At 39.1% G+C, this 20,087-nt stretch overlaps 1 protein-coding gene across 2 annotated transcripts in view; it reads left to right on the forward strand.

The window, feature by feature from the left end:
• LOC126161853 (pseudouridine-5'-phosphate glycosidase-like) overlaps positions 1 to 20,087 on the forward strand; it is a 164,083-nt gene that overhangs the window by 111,679 nt on the left and 32,317 nt on the right. For both annotated transcript variants that reach the window (XM_049917963.1, XM_049917964.1), the window contains exons 7-9: positions 655 to 786; positions 4,189 to 4,270; positions 14,797 to 14,863. In XM_049917963.1, the coding sequence (XP_049773920.1) occupies positions 655 to 786; positions 4,189 to 4,270; positions 14,797 to 14,863 (281 nt within the window). The remainder of the gene's footprint in view (positions 1 to 654; positions 787 to 4,188; positions 4,271 to 14,796; positions 14,864 to 20,087) is intronic.

Genomic DNA, 20,087 nt, shown 5'->3' on the forward strand with positions numbered 1-20,087 from the left:
GTAACAAAAATGAACAGGTAGTGAAATGTCACTGAATAGTTTTTCTAATACTTGGGTTCTGTGTTGCCAGGATAAAACCAAAGTTTGTTGAAATCCAGCTGCTTTACAGTGTGAGTCTAACAACATACTAAATAAGTTGTCATAAACATACAAGTACAAAGTGTCCCAACCACTTTGAAACAGATCTGTCAGTTGCTACTATTATGTGCAATTAGTGTTGCTACCAGTGTCTTTCATTTTGAGACTCTATTGCAAAATTTGCATTTGTGTAACCCATTCTATATTGGAGATTCAGAAAAAATATTTTTTTCTTTGCTGTGTGTCCATCTGATCGGTGGTATATCTGATATGTGGTCAGAGAGAATTTTTGTTAAAATATACTTTGTTAATGCTAAGTGGATTTCATCTGAATGCATCAGAAAATATAAATTACTAATTGTTTGATACAAGTTCACATTTAATTTAAATATTTGGCATATATTTAATTTTCCTTCTTTTATTGGAAATTGTATTAGGTAAGACTACCAAATTTTTAAATTTTTGATGGAACATTTTCTCTTGTTACATATTTCTCTCATATTCTGTGGTTTTTATTTTTCTTCTTTTTTTCTTTCTTTTTACATGAATATTTGGTAATCTGTTGGTTACTTACAGGTGACCATATAGAAAAAGCTATACAACAATCACTACAAGAAGCAGAAAAGAATGGTATCAAAGGAAGAGATGTCACACCATATGTGCTGGAACAAGTACGCATTCTGACATCAGGGAAATCTCTTGACACAAGTATCCTTTCTTTTTTAGTGAGGGGTTGGGGTGTGATAGTTTAGATGTACAGGATTATTACAAATGATTGAAGCAATTTCACAGCTCTACAAAAACTTTATTATTTGACATATTTTCACAATGCTTTGCACACACATACAAAAACTCAAAAAGCTTTTTTTAGGCATTCACAAATGTTCGATATGTGCCCCTTTAGTGATTCGGCAGACATGAAGCTGATAATCAAGTTCCTCCCACACTCGGCGTAGCATGTCCCTATCAATGAGTTCGAAAGCATCGTTGATGCAAGCTCGCAGTTCTGGCACGTTTCTTGGTAGAGGAGGTTTAAACACTGAATCTTTCACATAACCCCACAGAAAGAAATCGCATGGGGTTAAGTCGGGAGAGCGTGGAGGCCATGACATGAATTGCTGATCATGATCTCCACCACGACCGATCCATCGGTTTTCCAATCTCCTGTTTAAGAAATGCCGAACATCATGATGAAAGTGTGGTGGAGCACCATCCTGTTGAAAGATGAAGTAGGCACTGTCGGTCTCCAGTTCTGGCATGAGCCAATTTTCCGCGTGCTACGCGTGAAACTTGCCCGCACGCGTTCAACCGTTTCTTCGCTCACTGCAGGCCGACCCGTTGATTTCCCCTTACAGAGGCATCCAGAAACATCAACTGGATGCCAGAGTCAGCACCTACGTGGCTGCCTCTGAAGGCTACACTGTATACTAGTATGGGTGTTTCAGGTTGGTGGATACCTCACAACTGCTTGTCCTGTTGATGAGTAGATGTAAACTGCGCATACCATCGCCGAATGGAGTTAGCAGTTGGTGGATCTTTGTTGAACTTTGTCCTGAAGTGTCGTTGCACTGTTATGACTGACTGATGTGAGTGCATTTCAAGCACGACATACGCTTTCTCGGCTCCTGTCGCCATTTTGTCTCACTGCGCTCTCGAGCGCTCTGACGGCAGAAACCTGAAGTGCGGCTTTAGCCGAATAAAACTTTATGAGTTTTTCTACATATCTGTGTCAAGACCGTATGTCAATGAATGGAGCTACAGTGAATTTATGAAATTGCTTCAATCATTTGTAATAGCTCTGTATATAGACTGCTGCAAAAAATATTAGTGCATCCTTTTAGAGGTTTATAAATCATACAAGATTTATTGCTGCAACAGTATATATGGAGTTCAACATACAATTACATCTACAGATCAACAGGACAAGCAGTTGTGAGGTATCCACCCACCTGAAACACCCATACTAGTATACAGTGTAGCCTTCAGAGGCAGCCACGTAGGTGCTGACTCTGGCGTCCAGTTGATGATGAATTCTGTCCTGGGATATGTTATTCCATGCCTGCTCAACCAGTTCATGTGGTTCTGTAAGAGTTGTTGGTTGATGAGTTGCATGAGTCATTTTTTGTCCCATAATATTCCATATATGCTCAACTGGAGACAAGTCCTGAGATCATGCTGGGCACAGAAGTTGCTGCATGTCTTGCAGAGCTTGTTACCTTTCACAGGCAGTATGTGGGTGAGCCTTATCCTGTTGGAACAACCATTGCCTTCCTGTTGCAAGAACAGCAAAAGAATGGGTCTAAAAATGTTCCGCATGGTCTAAAAATGTTCCGCATGTGCCAAATGGTGGTTAGTGTCCCCTTCAGAAACACCAAATGTGAACAAGAGCTGTAGCTTATTGCATCCCAAACCATAAGGCCTGGGGTGGGAGCCATGTGACTTGGATAAATGCACTGTATGAGACAGCATTCACTAGATCTACACCATACTTGCAAATGACCATCACTTGCATCAGGCAGAACCTGCTTTCATTGCTGAAGATCACAGTGCACCATTTCATTTTCCAAGTAATCCTCTGATGGCATCCATCAAGTGTGCATGTCAGTGCTGTGGCTAGAGGTGTGCATGCCCATAATCCTACTGCTAATAACTGGTTTGCAACAGTTCATGTTGACATGTCTGGGCTCCCAAGCCCTCTTATCTGTCCTCTGTAGCTGTGTGATATACCACTGCTGCCCTTACAATACGGTGATCCTGGTAGGCATCTGTGCCATATGGACATCCAGAACTTCATCTAATGGTGTGAGGATGTTCACATGACTACTGATATCAGCACTGTGGCACAACTGATGCAGCATGCCTAAGTTGTGTGACAATTCTCCAAAAGGACCATCCTGCCACTCGGAAGGCCACAATTTGACCCCTTTCAAAGTTTCTCCATTGGCCGTAGGAAACACATGTACATATCTATGGCAGTGTTGCCTGCTTGCTTCACATGTATGTCCCTCACTGAGATTTATGTCTGTGAGCATTCCCTATTAAAGGGTAGACACAGATGGCGCTCTGGTAGCTACACCACTACAGTGTCTGTTGGCAGCAATTTTGAAACCATTATCAGTACGTCTACTATTCCCCAAGTGACATATGCCATCGTCATATCAAAAACGAATCATCATCTTTCCAAGTGCTCTAATTCACTTTTCCGGTAGTGTATGGTTTTTAAAATTGTTATTGCCTTTATTTTTACTCCTGTGGCTTCATTGGTGTAGCTCCATGTTGTTAAGCACTGTCTTTTGTTAATTTTTGGCACATAGATTACAAAAAGAATTTTAGAAATAGTATTGCTCTTTTTAAGTAAAGAACGCATTTGCAGTATGAAATTGTTGCATGTTAGCAGGTAATAAGATCTTGAACAATTTTTGTCTAGTTTTCTCAGTTACTCTTTTGTTTTGAAATGAATTTTAAATTGGAAAAATTTGTCTATTCTTGGATTCTGCTTGACTGTGTAAGTTTATGATGAGATGGCATATATTTTTCCCTCGCATTTACTATGGTAAAGTCAATTGATTGTGATATTTGGAAACAATTAGGACTAAGGTAAAAAAAAAAGAAAACATAAAGTTAAAAAAGAATTCAACAGTGTAGGTTTAAGAAAATTTTCACAATGTAGCCAAATAGTCATCTAAGCTAACAGGCTATTTGGACATCCATGAAATGAACAAACAATATAACCACATAATAGTTGTTCAGGAAAATCTATTAGCTGATATCACCCTAAAAAGACAGCATACTTACATGCATTAGTAGGCATTAGATGCTACAAAGAGGAATTTTAATGGAAGCAGAACTTCAGCAAGAACCTAAATGAACAATATTTGTTTTCCATATCTTAGAAGAAATTGAAAAAAATCTAAAAATTGAATAAATGAGTTTCCCATAAATCATTATGAATGACATACAGAGTTTAAACAGGTTTTAATTTTTTCTCTCATAGAAGATAAGTATTTCATTGTTACTCTAAATAGTGACATGTAATTGAAACTGATTGTCGTAACTTATGTAAAATGCTGAAAAATTCAGTTGAGAGTAGCTTGCTTAATGTAACTTCAGATATTGCTCTTGTGAGAAATAATGCAAAAATTGCTGCACAGTTGGCAATTAACTTGAAGAAACTTTCAAGGACAAAATGCAGGTAAGTAAATGTGTGTTTGTATGTAGGTTATGTAACTTGTATTCTCTTGCTGTAGTATTTACTGTTAAAAAGGAACATAAAAGGATGGGACATGGAATCTGTATCAGTTGGGTTTTGATGAGGATCAAATTATCTGTTTGTTATGTTCATGGCTTGCTGTACATATTTAATGTTTTGCAAATTTGTGAGGTAATTGTGAGGACAATTTGAAAAGCTGCCAGCTAAACATGGAATGGGGAAGACAGACCAATCAAATTTTTTCTGTTTAGTCTTCTGGCAAAACAATAAGCTTCTCACAATAGCACTGTAATGACTTTATTTTAGTGTCAAAATTATTTGTTTTTCCCATAAAATTGTGGATTCAAAAGAGCACTCACTACACCAGTGTTTGTAAAATTTTCACTTTCCTTAGATTAACAAACCCAGAGACTAAGGTGGAAGATTGAGTACTTCATTATTTGGATGGTTCATTTTCATGGTGTTTGTCACATGATACTGGAGTGTCATCCTCAAGAAATGTGATGAGTTTTAGCATCTCAAATGTTTCTGTTATGCATTCTTGATGGCTGTGTGACAGCTCTCCAGAACATTATAGTGTCAGTAACTGTGGACCCACACTGGATAAAACTAATGTTAAATACTTTGCTATCCTCAAAATGTTATCACTTTGCTGTTGGTGGTAGATTCCTACTACTGAAATTCTGTGCACATTGGTAACCACATGTCACATCATAGAACTGACTGTCATTTGCTTTTTGAATGATATTGATGGGGTGTGAAAGCACACAAGGGGAGGGGGATGGGTATGGGATTGTCATCCCCTGGCAGACATACACTAATTCCATGTAACACCAGCTTTAGCCTTTATAATAACCATAATTCAGTGAGGAAGAGTATCCATCGGTTTCTTCAGGGATGCCACATACAGCTGAAGCCATTTGCTGATGATTAGATAAATGCCTTATGTATTTATTGACAGGCTGAAGTATGCTATAGTCAGACACCTTTACAGGAAGATAGTAACATGGATATTAATAAGTGCTGACAAGTCTCATTACTACCTCCTAGTTGAAGGTAAAAAAAAAGTGCACAAGAACAATAACACATATCCCAAAACCAGATACTTCGTTACCCCTGTATGGATTATGAAAGGGTCTCATCATAAAACACACTATTTTTCAGTTCATGAATCAAATTATACAAAATTTAAATCAGTGAATGCTACTTGCATAAAGTGTGTAAATGCTGTGCAATTGTGTATCAGGAAACTGCAATATTTCAATTTGCTGATGATACAAGTATCATTATCAAACCTAATGGAGAAACTTCAACACTTGAAAATGTAAATAATATTTTCCTGAAAATTAATTACTGTTTTTTTTTCCAAATGTGCTATCTGTGAACTTAGGTAAAACACAATACATGCAATTCTGTACTGTAAAAGGCTTGACCACATTGCTTGAAATAATACAGGAGGGAAAAGTAATCAGTGAAACAGAATATTCTAATTTCTTGGATGATTATGTTAATAAGAACATGCACTTGATGTCACATATCCTAAATATTCTTAAGTGTGTTTGGTATGCAGCATTTACATTATGCAAATAGTAAACTATGGAAATGAAAGTGTCAAAAGTTGAGAGACATTTCCTATTTCATTCAGTAATGCCTTGTGTCATCTTATTCTACGGCAGCTGTTCATTGTGGAATAAAATCTTCATTCTTAGAAATTTTTAATGGGGATAATATGCGGCACCAACTTATAGGACCTGTTGTAGGTGACTCTTTAAATATTTGAGTGTAGTGACAAGAGTCTCATAGTGTATTTGCTCCCTTGTAAAGTTTATTGTCAACTACCAATCACAGATCAAAAATAAAGTTCATAAATATAATACTAGAAGGAGAAATGACACACTACCCATCATTAATCATTGCTGTACCACAGAAGGGAGTGAGGCATTCAGACACAAACATCTTTGACCACCTACCAAGTGATCTGAAGAATTTAGTAGAGAGAGAGAGAGAGAGAGAGAGAGAGAGAGAGAGAGAGAGAGAGAGAGAGATCAACTTTCAAGAAAATTTTATCTGTTTTTTCAAATGTGAAGTATATTCTTTAGGCTTGGTTCTGATACATACATCATCAGCAACGAGAACTATTACGCCCCATGGATGTATCATGACCAGTCATATGCATAGCATGATTCAAAAGTTTGCAAACAAATTGAAGAAGTTGATAGAGGAGTTGAAATACAACTATTATAGAATAGGAACGTATGGTCTTGGAAGTAATGCTGAGCATCTGAAGACTTTTGAATGCCAGGGATGGAGTAATCAACTAGGTATTCATCAAAAAATTCTTTCAGAATTGTTAGAGGATGTACCACACAACATACATCGTCAGATGTGGATGCAACTACAAGGAGCACCTTGCTCAGATGCCCCCTGAATTTTTTTTAGGGATGGGGGTGGGAGTGGGGTTGAGGACTGAGGATGAGGATGAGGATGAGGATGGGGGTGGGGGGCATAGCAAGAGTCCCTTGTATTTGACAACTGTTCCTGATGAAGAAACACTTCTCGCCAGGATATTTGCAGCATCGGATGAGGTTTGCACGGTACCTAGTGTATTGGATAGAGCACTCCAGTATTTTCTGTGTATATGTTATGCCTGTATTGAATGTGATTGTCATGATTTTAAACACTGTAATGTGCTGCGTTGTTGAGTAAACAGTACATTATCATTGGTGAACTTAAGACACATGTGTACTGGTTGTCCATGTTGCTCCTGACATTCCAAAGCTTTTACTGCCTTATGATTACTTCCAGAGCTATAAGTTTCCTGAGTGTTCTATTATAAGTTCTTAATCAACTCCATCAATCTGTATGCAACCTTGTGAATTGCCCTCTGTATAACAGAAACAAAAGCAGACAAAATACCAAGCCTGTGGTGATTATTCCGCGGTCTGAAGATTATGTACCATGTATAAACTCTCGGGGAGGCTGTTACTGCAGGTATTTGCATCCTTTTAGTTAGGTAGGACAAAAACCAATTACCAATAAGATGTCTGATACCATAAAATTTGAGCTCCACTAGGAGAATACTATGAACTGCCCAGTCAAATGTATTTGATAAGTGACAGAGAATACCAGTTGGCTGTTTCTTCTCATCTAAACTTTATGTAATCTAATTTGTGAATTGAAAAATCACATGTTCTGTGGAGAGACAGTTTTGAAATCCAAATTGATACTGGCTAAGTATTTCATTTTTAGAGAGGTGTGTTGTGGTTCATACAGACATTATCTTTTCCAGTACCTTGAAGACAGAGATAAGCTGTGAGAGTGGTCAGCAATTATTAATGTGAAAGGGGTCTGATAAGTCTGTCTGAAAATATTCCTTCTAATAATGATGTACTGCATATGTGACAGAATCTACTGCATTTATGTGGAGAACAGAATTTAAGTAATTTACTTGAGATACCATCAACTCCAGGAGATTTTGGCTGTTGAGGGAATTAATTACATTCTTAATGCCCTCAGCAGACCCTCAACTAATGTTAATATGCCTCTGTGTTTGTGGCATTGGCATTGCTTCTTGCATGTATTCTTCTGATTTATCCCTTGAAATGTCTTTGTCAATCTTCTGCTGCTTCCAGAAAGTGATTATTAAATACATTGCCTATCTTACTGCTGTAATTTATTTAATAATGAAAGCCTCACATTCCTTAACTGAATTCCCAGTTTCTCTTTTAACTTTTGCCCTTATAGATTTAATTGTGTTATCTGAGTTGTTTATTTTAGTCATTATGAAGAGGCAATTCCATTTTCTATTCTAGCTGTTATATAATCACAGTCATTTGTACTGTGATTACTGATTCCAACTGTTAACCATTTTCAAATGCATGCTCCTATACTCATAATTTTGCAGACACACCCTTGGTGGGTGTATGCAAATGTTCATCTGTCACTTTAATACTTAACCATAGTCATCGTAAACATGAGTGGGAACAACTTTTCATATTTGTCAACATTTCAGATAGGGAATGTTTTTCTTACTCATGTTTACTATGACAGTGGTTACATATCAAAATGACAGATGTATGTTTGTATGCATTCACAAAGGGTGAAAGTGTTAATTTACAAATATAGGAGAGTGGATTTAAAAATACCAAACAGCCGAAATCAGAAAATTATGGTATAAATGACAGTGATTGTATAACAACGAGAGTGGAAAATGCAATTGTTTACAATAATTTTGTAGCTGTTGTACCTAAAATGAAAAAGTATTATTCTTAGGTTATTGTTTTTTCAGTTACTTTCCTTATGACAACAATGTATGCTATGTAAAATAATATGAAATCAGCTCTACTTCTCTGTTTGTCCTAACTGTTTCATAGAATTTCATTCTCCCTGCAGCTTTTAAAGATTAGTAGAAACCCATCTACAAATACATTAAATTTGAAACCGAAATCAGTAACAGCATACACATCCCTTCAGTCATCTTCTGTAAAGCAGTTTGTTAATTACTCTAATTGTTTTGGATCCATTTCCTTGTAATTAAGTAAGTTACATAGTGTGGTTAGTTGTGAATCATAGTCAGGGAGGCCACTCCCAACTGGGTAGACACGGATTGAAAAAGTGGCCAAGAGAGAGAGAGAGAGAGAGAGAGGAGAGCAGCAGTGAGAAAGGTCAAAATCACCCCATCATATTTTTTAGTGTCATACCCAGTTTTCTTACCGTGTTCATGAAATCATATGAATTTCCTAATTTTTTCTATTCTTCATGATGATGTTTAAGGATTTACAACATATTTACAATACCTTGTGCATTTAATTCGATATACATAGAATGTCAAGAAGAGTAACTTTGACACTGCTGTGATTTCTCTTCTGAATATATGTAAATAATCCCACAATGCAGTGCCAACTATCAGCAATAATGCAGAATTGTTGATGCTCATTGTTACATTTCAACACATGGACATTCCAGTCTTCCACAATCAATGCCCTGTAACATTCTTTGTACGTGAGAAATTTTTCTAACATGTCTGGTCAACATGGATGTTCTGATGAAGTAGTCTTTCATTTCTTAGAGAATTTCAATGTTGAATTAGAAATTGACTTCACTGATGAAGATGAGGACTTCGTACCAAAAGCAAGTGAAGATTAGGACAATGTAAATGAGAAGGGATTAGTGGAGGAGGATTAAAATGCTGACCTAAGTCAATCCTCACCTCATTCATCACTGCATGCCCAGCCGAATGTCTCTACAAAGATGGTCACTAGGGATGGAATAGAGTGGGAGACTGCTAATTTTTTACCTTCTGTGATAAGGTCAGCTGTGAGCCTTCTAAAGGAGGAAGGTCCCACTATTTACGCTAGCCATCATATGTGCTTAGGGTGCCATTTGTACAAAAAGCATGTCCCCAGAAGATCTTTGATCATTTTCTTGGAAGCCTACTTTCATTGAGGACATTATACCAAGGGACAGTTTTCAGGAAATTCTCAGCTATCTCTTTTTTGATGAAAAATCAACCCAAACTGAATGGATGCAAGCCAGCAAATTCGCTCTTGTATTTGGAATCATGGAAAACAATATTTATTCTTATGGCCATGCAGAAAATGTAAACATAGATGAGCAACTGTTAGCAAACAATACAAGATGCAGATCCACTCATTACATGCCCAAGCAATCCAAAAAATATGGTCTCAAATTCGGGAGCAGTTGATGTAGCAAAAAAGTACGTATGTAATGCTTTCTCAAGAAAGAAGATACACGTGGAGAGAAGCAACCACTTGAAGAGTATGTCATTCTGTCTCATGGAATCATTTCTAAATGGAGGAAGGAATATGATGATGGACAGCATCCTCACATCTTTTTAACTTGCTAAGAAGTTAAAGTGAAGGAAAACCTCATTAGTTGATACAGGAAAAAGATCTGTCACAAAATACCTGTTGAGGTAAAGAGGCCAAATACTAAAATACACTCCACCACCATCTTCCACTTGACTGGCAACACAGACTGCTCCATGAATGCATACCAAGGAAAGAAAATAAAAAAAATATTCTTTTGAGTACACTGCACAGTGAAGTAGCAGTAAACAATGAAGGAAACAGTAAACTTGAAACCATAACATACTATGATGCAACAAAGAGTGAGGTGGATGTGGTTGATCAAACTGTTGTGACTCGCCGATCTTTCAAAGTTCCGCCGCGCAGTTACGCGCATCCAATACATGCGGTGCTATCTGCCAGCCATGCAGCAGCAGCGCCACCTAAGCAGCCAGCCAGCCAGCGGCCGCTAGACTCAGACTCAGTTATGATTTGACTGTTAAAGTGTACACACATCTTTCTCTGTTTACTTGATCTGTGACTTTCATGTATTGCGTCTTCCTTGAAATATATGTGTTCAACTTGAAGTTATAACAATTGGCGACGAGGTAGTGATTTTTCTTTTCCATTGTTGACCCACATGTTCCCATGGCTACTTTAGAGCAACTATTGCAACGTCTCATAGAACAGCAAACGCTTCTCACAAATGCAATTTGTGATTTCATCATGGCATCAAATGCAGGGCATCTCTCGTCGTTGTTTCTACTTCCTTTTCCTCCTTACAACGAGATGGCGGAAGACTGGTCTGATTATGAAAAATGTCTTCGACAGCACTTCTTGGCATTTCATGTCGCGGACGAACAAACATGTAAGTCTCTGTTCCTTTCATGGATGTCACCTCAAATGTATTGGGTGTTGTCGCAATTGGCTCCTTTGAGAGATCCTGCAACTTTGTTCTTTGCTGAAATGTGCTCACTTCTGTCCGTCTATTTTCAAAAGCAAACGCATGTGGTAGCCTCTCATGTTGCCTTTTATTGTTGTCAAAAACAACCAAATCAATCCTATCATGCTTGGGCTGCTGAATTTCACGGCCTCAGTAGGTGTCAATTTGTTACTGAAGTCTACAAAGAATCCTACGCCGATTCCATGGTACGGGATGCTATTATCCGATCAGCGCCCAACAAAGAAGTTAGGCAATGTGCCCTTCAGTTGGCAAATCCGACTCTAGATAAAGTCCTATCCATCACTCAGTCTTTTGAAATTTCTCACGCCGCTGGAGCACAAATAGAGGCATGGGGCGACGTTGGGGAAATACAACCTCTGTGTGATGTTGACGAAGCGTGTGGCGCGTCCCCGCCGGACAATGAGGCCGTAGTACACTCCCAAGCGCAGCCTTGGCCTAACTGTAAACAAACCTCTAAGAAACTGCAGCAAAATCCACGGCAACTTCCTTCATGTCCGCTGTGTTTTAGGAAATGCTCATGAGAAGATTGTCCACAATGTTGGGCCGTGTGTCACAAATGCAAAAAAAAAGGGTAATGTGTAATCCGTTTGCAAATCCGACAACATACATGATGTTCATGAACATGGCGCTGATTCTGATTCTGCGTTGTCTGTCAATTGTACTTCTTCCCTTTCAGGGAAGTTATTCATCACTGTCCAAATACTTGGTCGAGATGTTCGCATGCAGGTGGATACTGGTTCTGCTGCCACTATCATCAGTTCTCAGATGTATCTTCAGTTGAATTCTCCAATCCTGTCACCTGTCACTAGGCAATTACGGACTTACAATAAACAGAAGATTTCTCTCTTAGGACAATTTGATGCTGAGGTATCTTACAAATCTGTTGTTTGCACTGTTCCCATATTTGTGGTCGACCATAGTAATGCGGAGAACCTTTTTTGTTTTGATGCCTTTCGCGATTTTGGGTCAATATCGTCTCTGATGTTATTCCTTATGCTCAATTGGATTCCTTGTTGATGACATTTTCTTCCCTTTTTCTCCGGGGTTAGGCCATGCAAACGACTTTGAAGCTCATATCACGCTCAAACCCACTGCTCGGCCTAAGTTTTTTGGGCTCGGCCTATTCCTGTGGCCCTTCGTGATCAGGTCAACCAGTGAGTGGTCCTCTCCTGTCATTGTCATTACTAAGCCAAATGGTGATATTCGTCTCTGTGGCGATTTCAAAGCCATTGTAAATGCTCAATGCCTTATCGACACTTACCCTATGCCTCGACTGAAGTATTGTTCACTAATCTTGCTGGAGGCCAGTATTTTTCTAAACTTGACCTGTCAGAAGCTTATCATCAACTTCCTCTCAGCGCTGCTTCCCGGCAGTTTCTGGTCCTTAACATGCCTTTCAGCCTCTATCAATACCAACGATTGCCGTTTGGGGTTGCCAGCACCCCTGCTCTCTTTCAGCAATTCTTGGAACAATTATTGCTCACTGTCCCTGGGTGTATAAATTACCAGGACGACATTGTTGTCACTGGCTCCACTGCTGATGAACATCTTCAGAATCTCTGCACACTTTTTCATGTCTTACAGACTGCCAGTCTTAAGTGTAATCTTCAGAAATCAAAATTTTTTCAGACATCTATCACATACTTGGGGTTTCAACTCTCTCGGGATGGTATTCATCCGCTTCAGCAAACTGTCACTGCAATCGATGCCCTTCCTCGCCCTACATCTGTTAAGGAACTGCAGGCCTTCTTGGGGAAAATAGCATACTATCACAAGTTTTTACTGTCTGCTGCTTCGGTGGCTCAGATGTTGCATCGCCTGTTGCATAAAAACTTGCCTTTTCACTGGTCCGCCTTAAGGCTCACCGGCCACTTGACCATCTTCTTCTTCTGTGCGAATGCACAAACAGTGCCCGAACTCTTACGGGAATTGGCAAAGCACCACGAGTAATGAGTATAATGGGCGGGGGCACTACGAATGTAGTGCAGGACAATATGTTGAGAATGTGGGTTTTGCGGGAGGTGTGCCAGAGATAAATCCCTGCAGTCGCACTGTCCTCTGTGTCCTCGGTGGCTCAGATGGATAGAGTGTCTGCCATGTAAGCAGGAGATCCCTGGTTTGAGTCCCGGTCGGGGCACACATTTTCATCTGTCCCCGTTGACGTATGTCAATGCCTGTAAGCAGCTAAGGGTGTTCATTTCATTGTAATTTGATTCAAAGTTAGACCATTGGCTCTCATGGACATTGCTCAAACTAACTGAGCTATTCAAGCAAAACTCACAGGTATCTTACAAATCTCCAATTCTGCCAGTACCTCTCTCTTACATTTCAAACTCAACAGAAAGTCAGCTGAAAACCATGCTGGACTAGAGCTCATAATAGAAAGTATCTCACATAGAATGCACTATCCACACACAGTACAGAGGTGCTTTTTCAGAATGAATCTAACACACTACAAATTAATATGATGTTACACTGGGACTGTTGCCTTTTGTTGGTAAAACTTTTGTAGGCTGAGCTTGTGCTACTCCTCCTCTGCTTCGATTCCTCTACGCTACTTTTCAAACTCCCTGAAAGTTCTCGTATGATACTCACAGTATTATCAGCATTGTAGGAAAGGACATCATGGCAAATGGATTAATCACTGCTTAGAACAGGCTGTTCCAGCTCGAGTTCTTACCTGCTGGCAGCTGGGCTTGGGCAGGTGATGGCAAACAGTGGACATTCTGGCAATACAGCAGCTGGGCTGTTGCACACACGACTGTACTGCACCAGCCAAGCAGAGACAGGCCAGAGTACTGTATTGCAGTGCCTTTGTTGTTAAGGAGAATGATGCAGTGGTCCTTCAGAAATGCATGCATGTCTGAAGGGACACCACAGCATTCTTCTCAACAATAACAGCTCGGTATCAGCAGATAAATGCTGCAGTGCCTGTGTTGTTAAGAAGAATGATGTAATTTCCCTTCGGACATGCATCCATGTCTGAAGGACCACTGCATCATTCTTCTTAATGACACAGGTACTGCGGTATGTATCGTATTTATCTGCTGATACCAGGCTGCGACTTTCTATTTAAATGTGCTCCTCTGTCAGGAATTACATAATATGTGTGAGTACAGGCTGTGATGCAGGAATAACAACAAATGGAAGTTTGGGTCCGGCCCTGAGTTATGCATGGATAGCCAAAGCGGTTAAGGCGACGGCTCACATAAAGCAGGAAATCTGGGTTCATTGTGGTCACTCCTTATACAGGTGATGTTTGTTTGTCTTCTCAAATTTGCAACTGTGAATACATTTCATGTATTTCATGTGTATTGGCAGGAGTGACCAAGATGTTCAAGCAAGTGCAACTTGTAAAGCAATAGCCTTTACAAGCTGCACTTGCCTGCTGGTGATATAAGGGATGTCTGGGAGCATCTGTGCCCTATGGGGCAGTGTCGTAATAGCCTGGCCTAGATGTTTGAGCGTTGTCTCCAAATGACCAACTTTCAGGTATATTTCCTACCTGGCACAGAACTGTAAACTGTCAGAAAGTTTCAATCCACTCTGTACTTCAGTGCAGTGTAGAATATTCATTCTGGTTACTTGATTTATTTAAATATTTTCCTAAATAATGGAAACCAGTTAGATACTTTTTTTAAAAAATTGTCTGTTATTGATTGGATGTGAGCCAAAGATGCTGATATCTTGTGCACAGAGATAAACTACTAAGTTAAAAATCTCATTATTTTTTGTAGACAAACAGAAGGTCCATCAGTCCATGGAAAGAACATTCCCTCGAAAGAGACCTCAGAGAAACAGCTGGTGAGTTTATACTTGGATTATTATATTAAATGTTAGTCTCAGTAAGTGCTGATAAACTGGTTTAAGGAACTGCAATTACACATCAGATTTTAAGCACACAGGACAATAAATTAACCACACACATGAGACATTGTATAACACCATTTTTAGCCATGAAAAAAGGGACTCGGTTTGGTGAGGAAGAGAATTCACAAGTTTCTTCATGCATGCCATATCTAAGTGCAGACACTCATTGGTGATGAGATCCTATGAGCTTATGAATTTTGGGGACGTTAATTGATTTCTTCACCTGCTGTTTCGAATAGTCCCAGACATTTCTTATGGTTTTATGATTGTGTGATTCAGCAAGCCGGTTGAGGCACAATAGGGTGCCTGAATGTTGAAAAACTAGGAAAAAGTAATGCAGTCTTGTGAACATGACTTGTCATCTAGGAAGATGATACACATCATGAAGATATAGAAGAAAGGGCAACACTTAGTCATCAAAAATGTTTAAACAAACATGCTGGTCCATGTTTATGGTAACATGAATAAGTGAACATAAGCCATAGCCAAAGAACACATCCAAAACATCACAAAACCACCTCCAGGCTGAACTGCATCCTCCACACACCATATGTTAGCCTTTGCATTTTTGGTGCACTAGATGCCTTGCATAATTTGAAAAAAGGCAAAATTGTGACTCATGATGATTCATTTGTAAGTTACACAATGGCAGACTATGGTTATTGGTAGGATACTGGGACACTCAGGCTCATCTACACCAAAACATTTGTGTGCTCCATACTTATTTATTTACTTGTTTATTTTTATTAAGCATCAGTTTCATCAAGTAATTGATATAGGATATGACTTTTTGTACATTAATACACAGTTTCAGATTATTACAGTAAAATTAATTCAATTCCATAAATAATTTTAAGCATGTAATACAGTACAATAAAACAGTGCCGTATAATAAAGAAAATAATAGTAAAATTTAATATATAGCACAATAGTTACCAAAAGCGATTTTATATATATATAAAAGAAAGAGGACAATAATTTAAATTTCTACCAACAGATAATCACGTATCATATAATAGCATCTATCTTGAAAATATAGTTTTAGAGCCATTTTGAATTTTTGTATTTCTTTTATTGCCTTGCTGTGGTGGCTAAGTTTATTGTAAAGTTTTTTCGCAGTTTGTGGTGGTCCATTTCATCTGGCAGTTGTGTTTACAAACTCATTGTCAGGATCCTATTTTTGCCTGGTGACTGTGTATATAAACTGATCAACAAAAGTCTGGGATACTATTGTAAAACGTAGTCTATGATATTAGAGGTCTCATTCATCTATCCATTATCCAGTTACAGCCCATAGCCTGGATGGTACTTACTACTGGCATGCTTTACAGCCATTTCACAGTCATGTAAACATACCGCTGCCACAGTGGCACATCGTGTGCAGTCCAGTATCAACAACAGCTTCACTTTGTGTTCAGCACTGCAGTAACATGCCCCACAGAAGCATACAACATTTGATAGAGTAAAGATTGTGGCTTTACATTCAGCAGGTCCTATACAGCAAGATGTTGCCTATCAGTTACATGTCACTCAAAGTGGTGTGTCTAAGGTGTGGAGAAAGTGCATTGTTGTTGTTGTTGTTGTTGTAGTTGTTGTTGTGGTCTTCAGTCCAGAGACTGGTTTGATGCAGCTCTCCATGCTACTTTATCCTGTGCAAGCTTCTTCATCTCCCAGTACCTACTGCAACCTACATCCTTCTGAATCTGCTTAGTGTATTCATCTCTTGGTCTCCCTATACGATTTCTACCCTCCACGCTGCCCTCCAATACATTGGTGATCCCTTGATGCCTCAGAACATGTCCTACCAACCAATCCATTCTTCTAGTCAAGTTGTGCCACAAATTTCACTTCTCCCCAATTCTTTTTGGTACCTCCTCATTAGTTATGTGATCTATCCATCTAATCTGCAGCAATCTTCTGTGGCACCACATTTCGAAAGCTTCTATTCTCTTCTTGTCTAAACTATTTATCGTCCCTGTTTCGCTTCCATATATGGCTACACTCCATACAAATACTTTCAGAAACGACTTCCTGACACTTAAATATGTACTCAATGTTAACAAATTTCTCTTCTTCAGAAACACTTTCCTTGCCATTGGCAGTCTACATTTTATATCCTCTCTACTTCAACCATCATCAGTTCTCCCCAAATAGCAAAACTCCTTTACTACTTTAACTGTCTCATTTCCTAATCTAATTTCCTCAGTGTCACCTGACTTAATTCGACTACATTCCATTATCCTCTTTTTACTTTTGTTGATGTCCATCTTATATCCTCCTTTCAAAACACTGTCCATTCCATTCAACTGCTCCTCCAAGTCCTTTGCTGTCTCTGACAGAATTACAATGTCATCAGCAATCCTTAATGTTTTTATTTCTTCTCCATGGATTTTAATACCCACTCTGAATTTTTCTTTTGTTTCCTTTACTGCTTGCTCAATATACAGATTGAATAACATCGGGGAGAGGCTACAACCCTGCCTCACTCCCTTCCCAACCACTGTTTCCCTTTCAAGCCCCTCGATTCTTATAACTGCCATCTGGTTTCTGTACAAATTGTAAATAGACTTTCGCTCCCTGTATTTTACCCCTGCCGCCTTCAGAATTTGAAAGAGAGTATTCCAGTCAGCATTGTCAAAAGCTTTCTCTGAGTCTACAAATGCTAGAAACATAGGTTTGCCTTTTCTTAATCTAGTTTCTAAGATAAGTCATAGTGTCAGTAGTCCGCAGCTCGTGGTCGTGCGGTAGCGTTCTCGCTTCCCACGCCCGAGATCCCGGGTTCGATTCCCGGCGGGGTCAGGGATTTTCTCTGCCTCGTGATGACTGGGTGTTGTGTGCTGTCCTTAGGTTAGTTAGGTTTAAGTAGTTCTAAGTTCTAGGGGACTGATGACCAAAGATGTTAAGTCCCATAGTGCTCAGAGCCATTTGAACCATAGTGTCAGTATTGCCTCACATGTTCCAATATTTCTACAGAATCCAAACTGATGCGTCCCCGAGGTTGGCTTCCACCAGTTTTTCCATTCATCTGTAAAGAATTCGTGTTAATATTTTGCAGCTGTGACTTATTAAACTGATAGTTCGATAATTTTCACATCTGTCAACACTTGCTTTCTTTGGGATTGTAATTATTATATTCTTCTTAAAGTTTGAGGGTGTTTCACCTGTCTCATACATCTTGCTCACCAGATGTTAGAGTTTCGTCAGGGCTTGCTCTCCCAAGGCTGTCAGTAGTTCTAATGGAATGTTGTTCAAAGAGACTGGAAATGTCAACAATAGACCTTGCGGTAGTCTTCCTCATATAACAACACAATGCAGTATTGTTACCTCCAGCTGTCGGCTTGCAGGTGCCCAACATCAGCTGCCAGAAATATTGGAAATAGCTTCTTCTGGGCAGCAGGGATTGATATCCCAAACTAAACAGTATGTAGAAGACTACATCAGGATGGTCTTCATCCCAGAAGACCAATGAGAAGTTGTCCACTGAACCAATGGAACTGATGAGTCAAAGGACCAGGGTTTTTACACCTCAACATTGGACCATTGCATAATGGAGTAATATCATGTTTGCTTATGAGATCAGGATTGATTAGCGACTGGTAATTAAATGTGTTAGTGTTTTTGAGAAGTGCTAGGTGGTATCAGGAATGGCAATACGTTCAAGAAGTCCACCAGTTTGCAGGTGGGAGCGTAATGTTCTGTGGGGCAATAACGATAGAATGGCAGACCCCTCTAATTCTAATGTATGGCAATTTGACTGGTCCCCATTGTCTCCAAGAGGTCCTACAAATGGTTTTAAGGTGCTACAGATGTGAAGTCGATGACAAATTCATCCTAGTCCATGACAGTGAAGGACCACACTGTACTGTAGCAGTGTATTGGTATCTTCAGAGAAGCAAGTGAATGCATTTGTCAGCACAATCCCCAGACATGAATGCAACTGAGCACGCATTGGACCTGTTGAAGGTGGTCATTGTACAGTGCCAAATCCATCTGTTACTGAAGCTACCATTGTGGAATGGAACCTTACACCCCAAGATAAACTTGATGGTCTAATTGAGATAATGCCTTGCAGAGTGGAAGAACTCATCCCTGTGCAGGGATGACATACTCACTATTAGACTGATAAGCATCATCATGAGATAAAGATTTTCACTGCTTTTTATTTATTTATTTTCAAGATGTGCACTATGGAGAGATCCTGGTGGTGTTTTTTAAATGATATTTTGTAACTAAACAAAATCATTCTTGTCCTCAGAAGGAATTATGTTTATTATGTTAATAAGATACTGTACAGACCTCAATGGATGTTCTACAAGAAGTCACTGTAGTAATGTGCTATCTATATAAATAGGAATTTGCAAGAGTTTCTAGGGGCTGCATTTTCAGCTGTCTGCATGACACATTTTTGTGCTATGATACACCATCTGCTAGCTGCCAAGTTGCCCCAAAAAAATATGATGTATCCAGCAGTGATTCTACTTGTGCATATTATACACTTTTCAAGGTTTCTTTTTTATTGTACAATTAGCAAGTGTTTTTATGGTATACCATATTATGCATAGGTTCTTGCTGATGTAAATGATGTGTTGTGTCCCACTTTATGTTTTCCTGAATTCACATTTCTAGAAATTTTGTGTAGTTTACAGTTACTTATTGTTTGTTAAAGACATGCCTAGTGAGGGTTAATGTATGCTTGTTTTGTATGGTATGAAGGTGCATTGCGGCAGTTTCCTCTTTGTTAACAATAAGATTGTTAGTGGTTCTACAATGTGTGCAGTACAATTTTGTACTTTTTATCACAGTTCTGTAGTAGTTTTGCCCTTTATTAATAAGTTTATGTCATCCAAACATTTTATGTATTTATACTGCTCAAATGTAAGAGTCTATGTCAAGTCAAACTAATAGGGTACATAGAGCATATGCAAAGAATGGTGGTGCAAAAGACCAGAGGCTTGTTTGCAAGTTAGGAGACTGCAACAGAAAAGTTGAAAATCTTAATTGCCACACTCTAGAAAAAAAGGCAGAGTATGTCTCACAAACCTCCCCCATAAACCATAGACCTTGCCATTGGTGGGGAGGCTTGCGTGCCTCAGCCGTACTGTAGGGGTATCTGTTGAGAGGCCAGACAAACGTGTGGTTCCTGAAGAGGGACAGCAGC

Source organism: Schistocerca cancellata, chromosome 2 (genome assembly GCF_023864275.1).
Source record: "Schistocerca cancellata isolate TAMUIC-IGC-003103 chromosome 2, iqSchCanc2.1, whole genome shotgun sequence".
Lineage (NCBI taxonomy): Eukaryota > Metazoa > Arthropoda > Insecta > Orthoptera > Acrididae > Schistocerca > Schistocerca cancellata.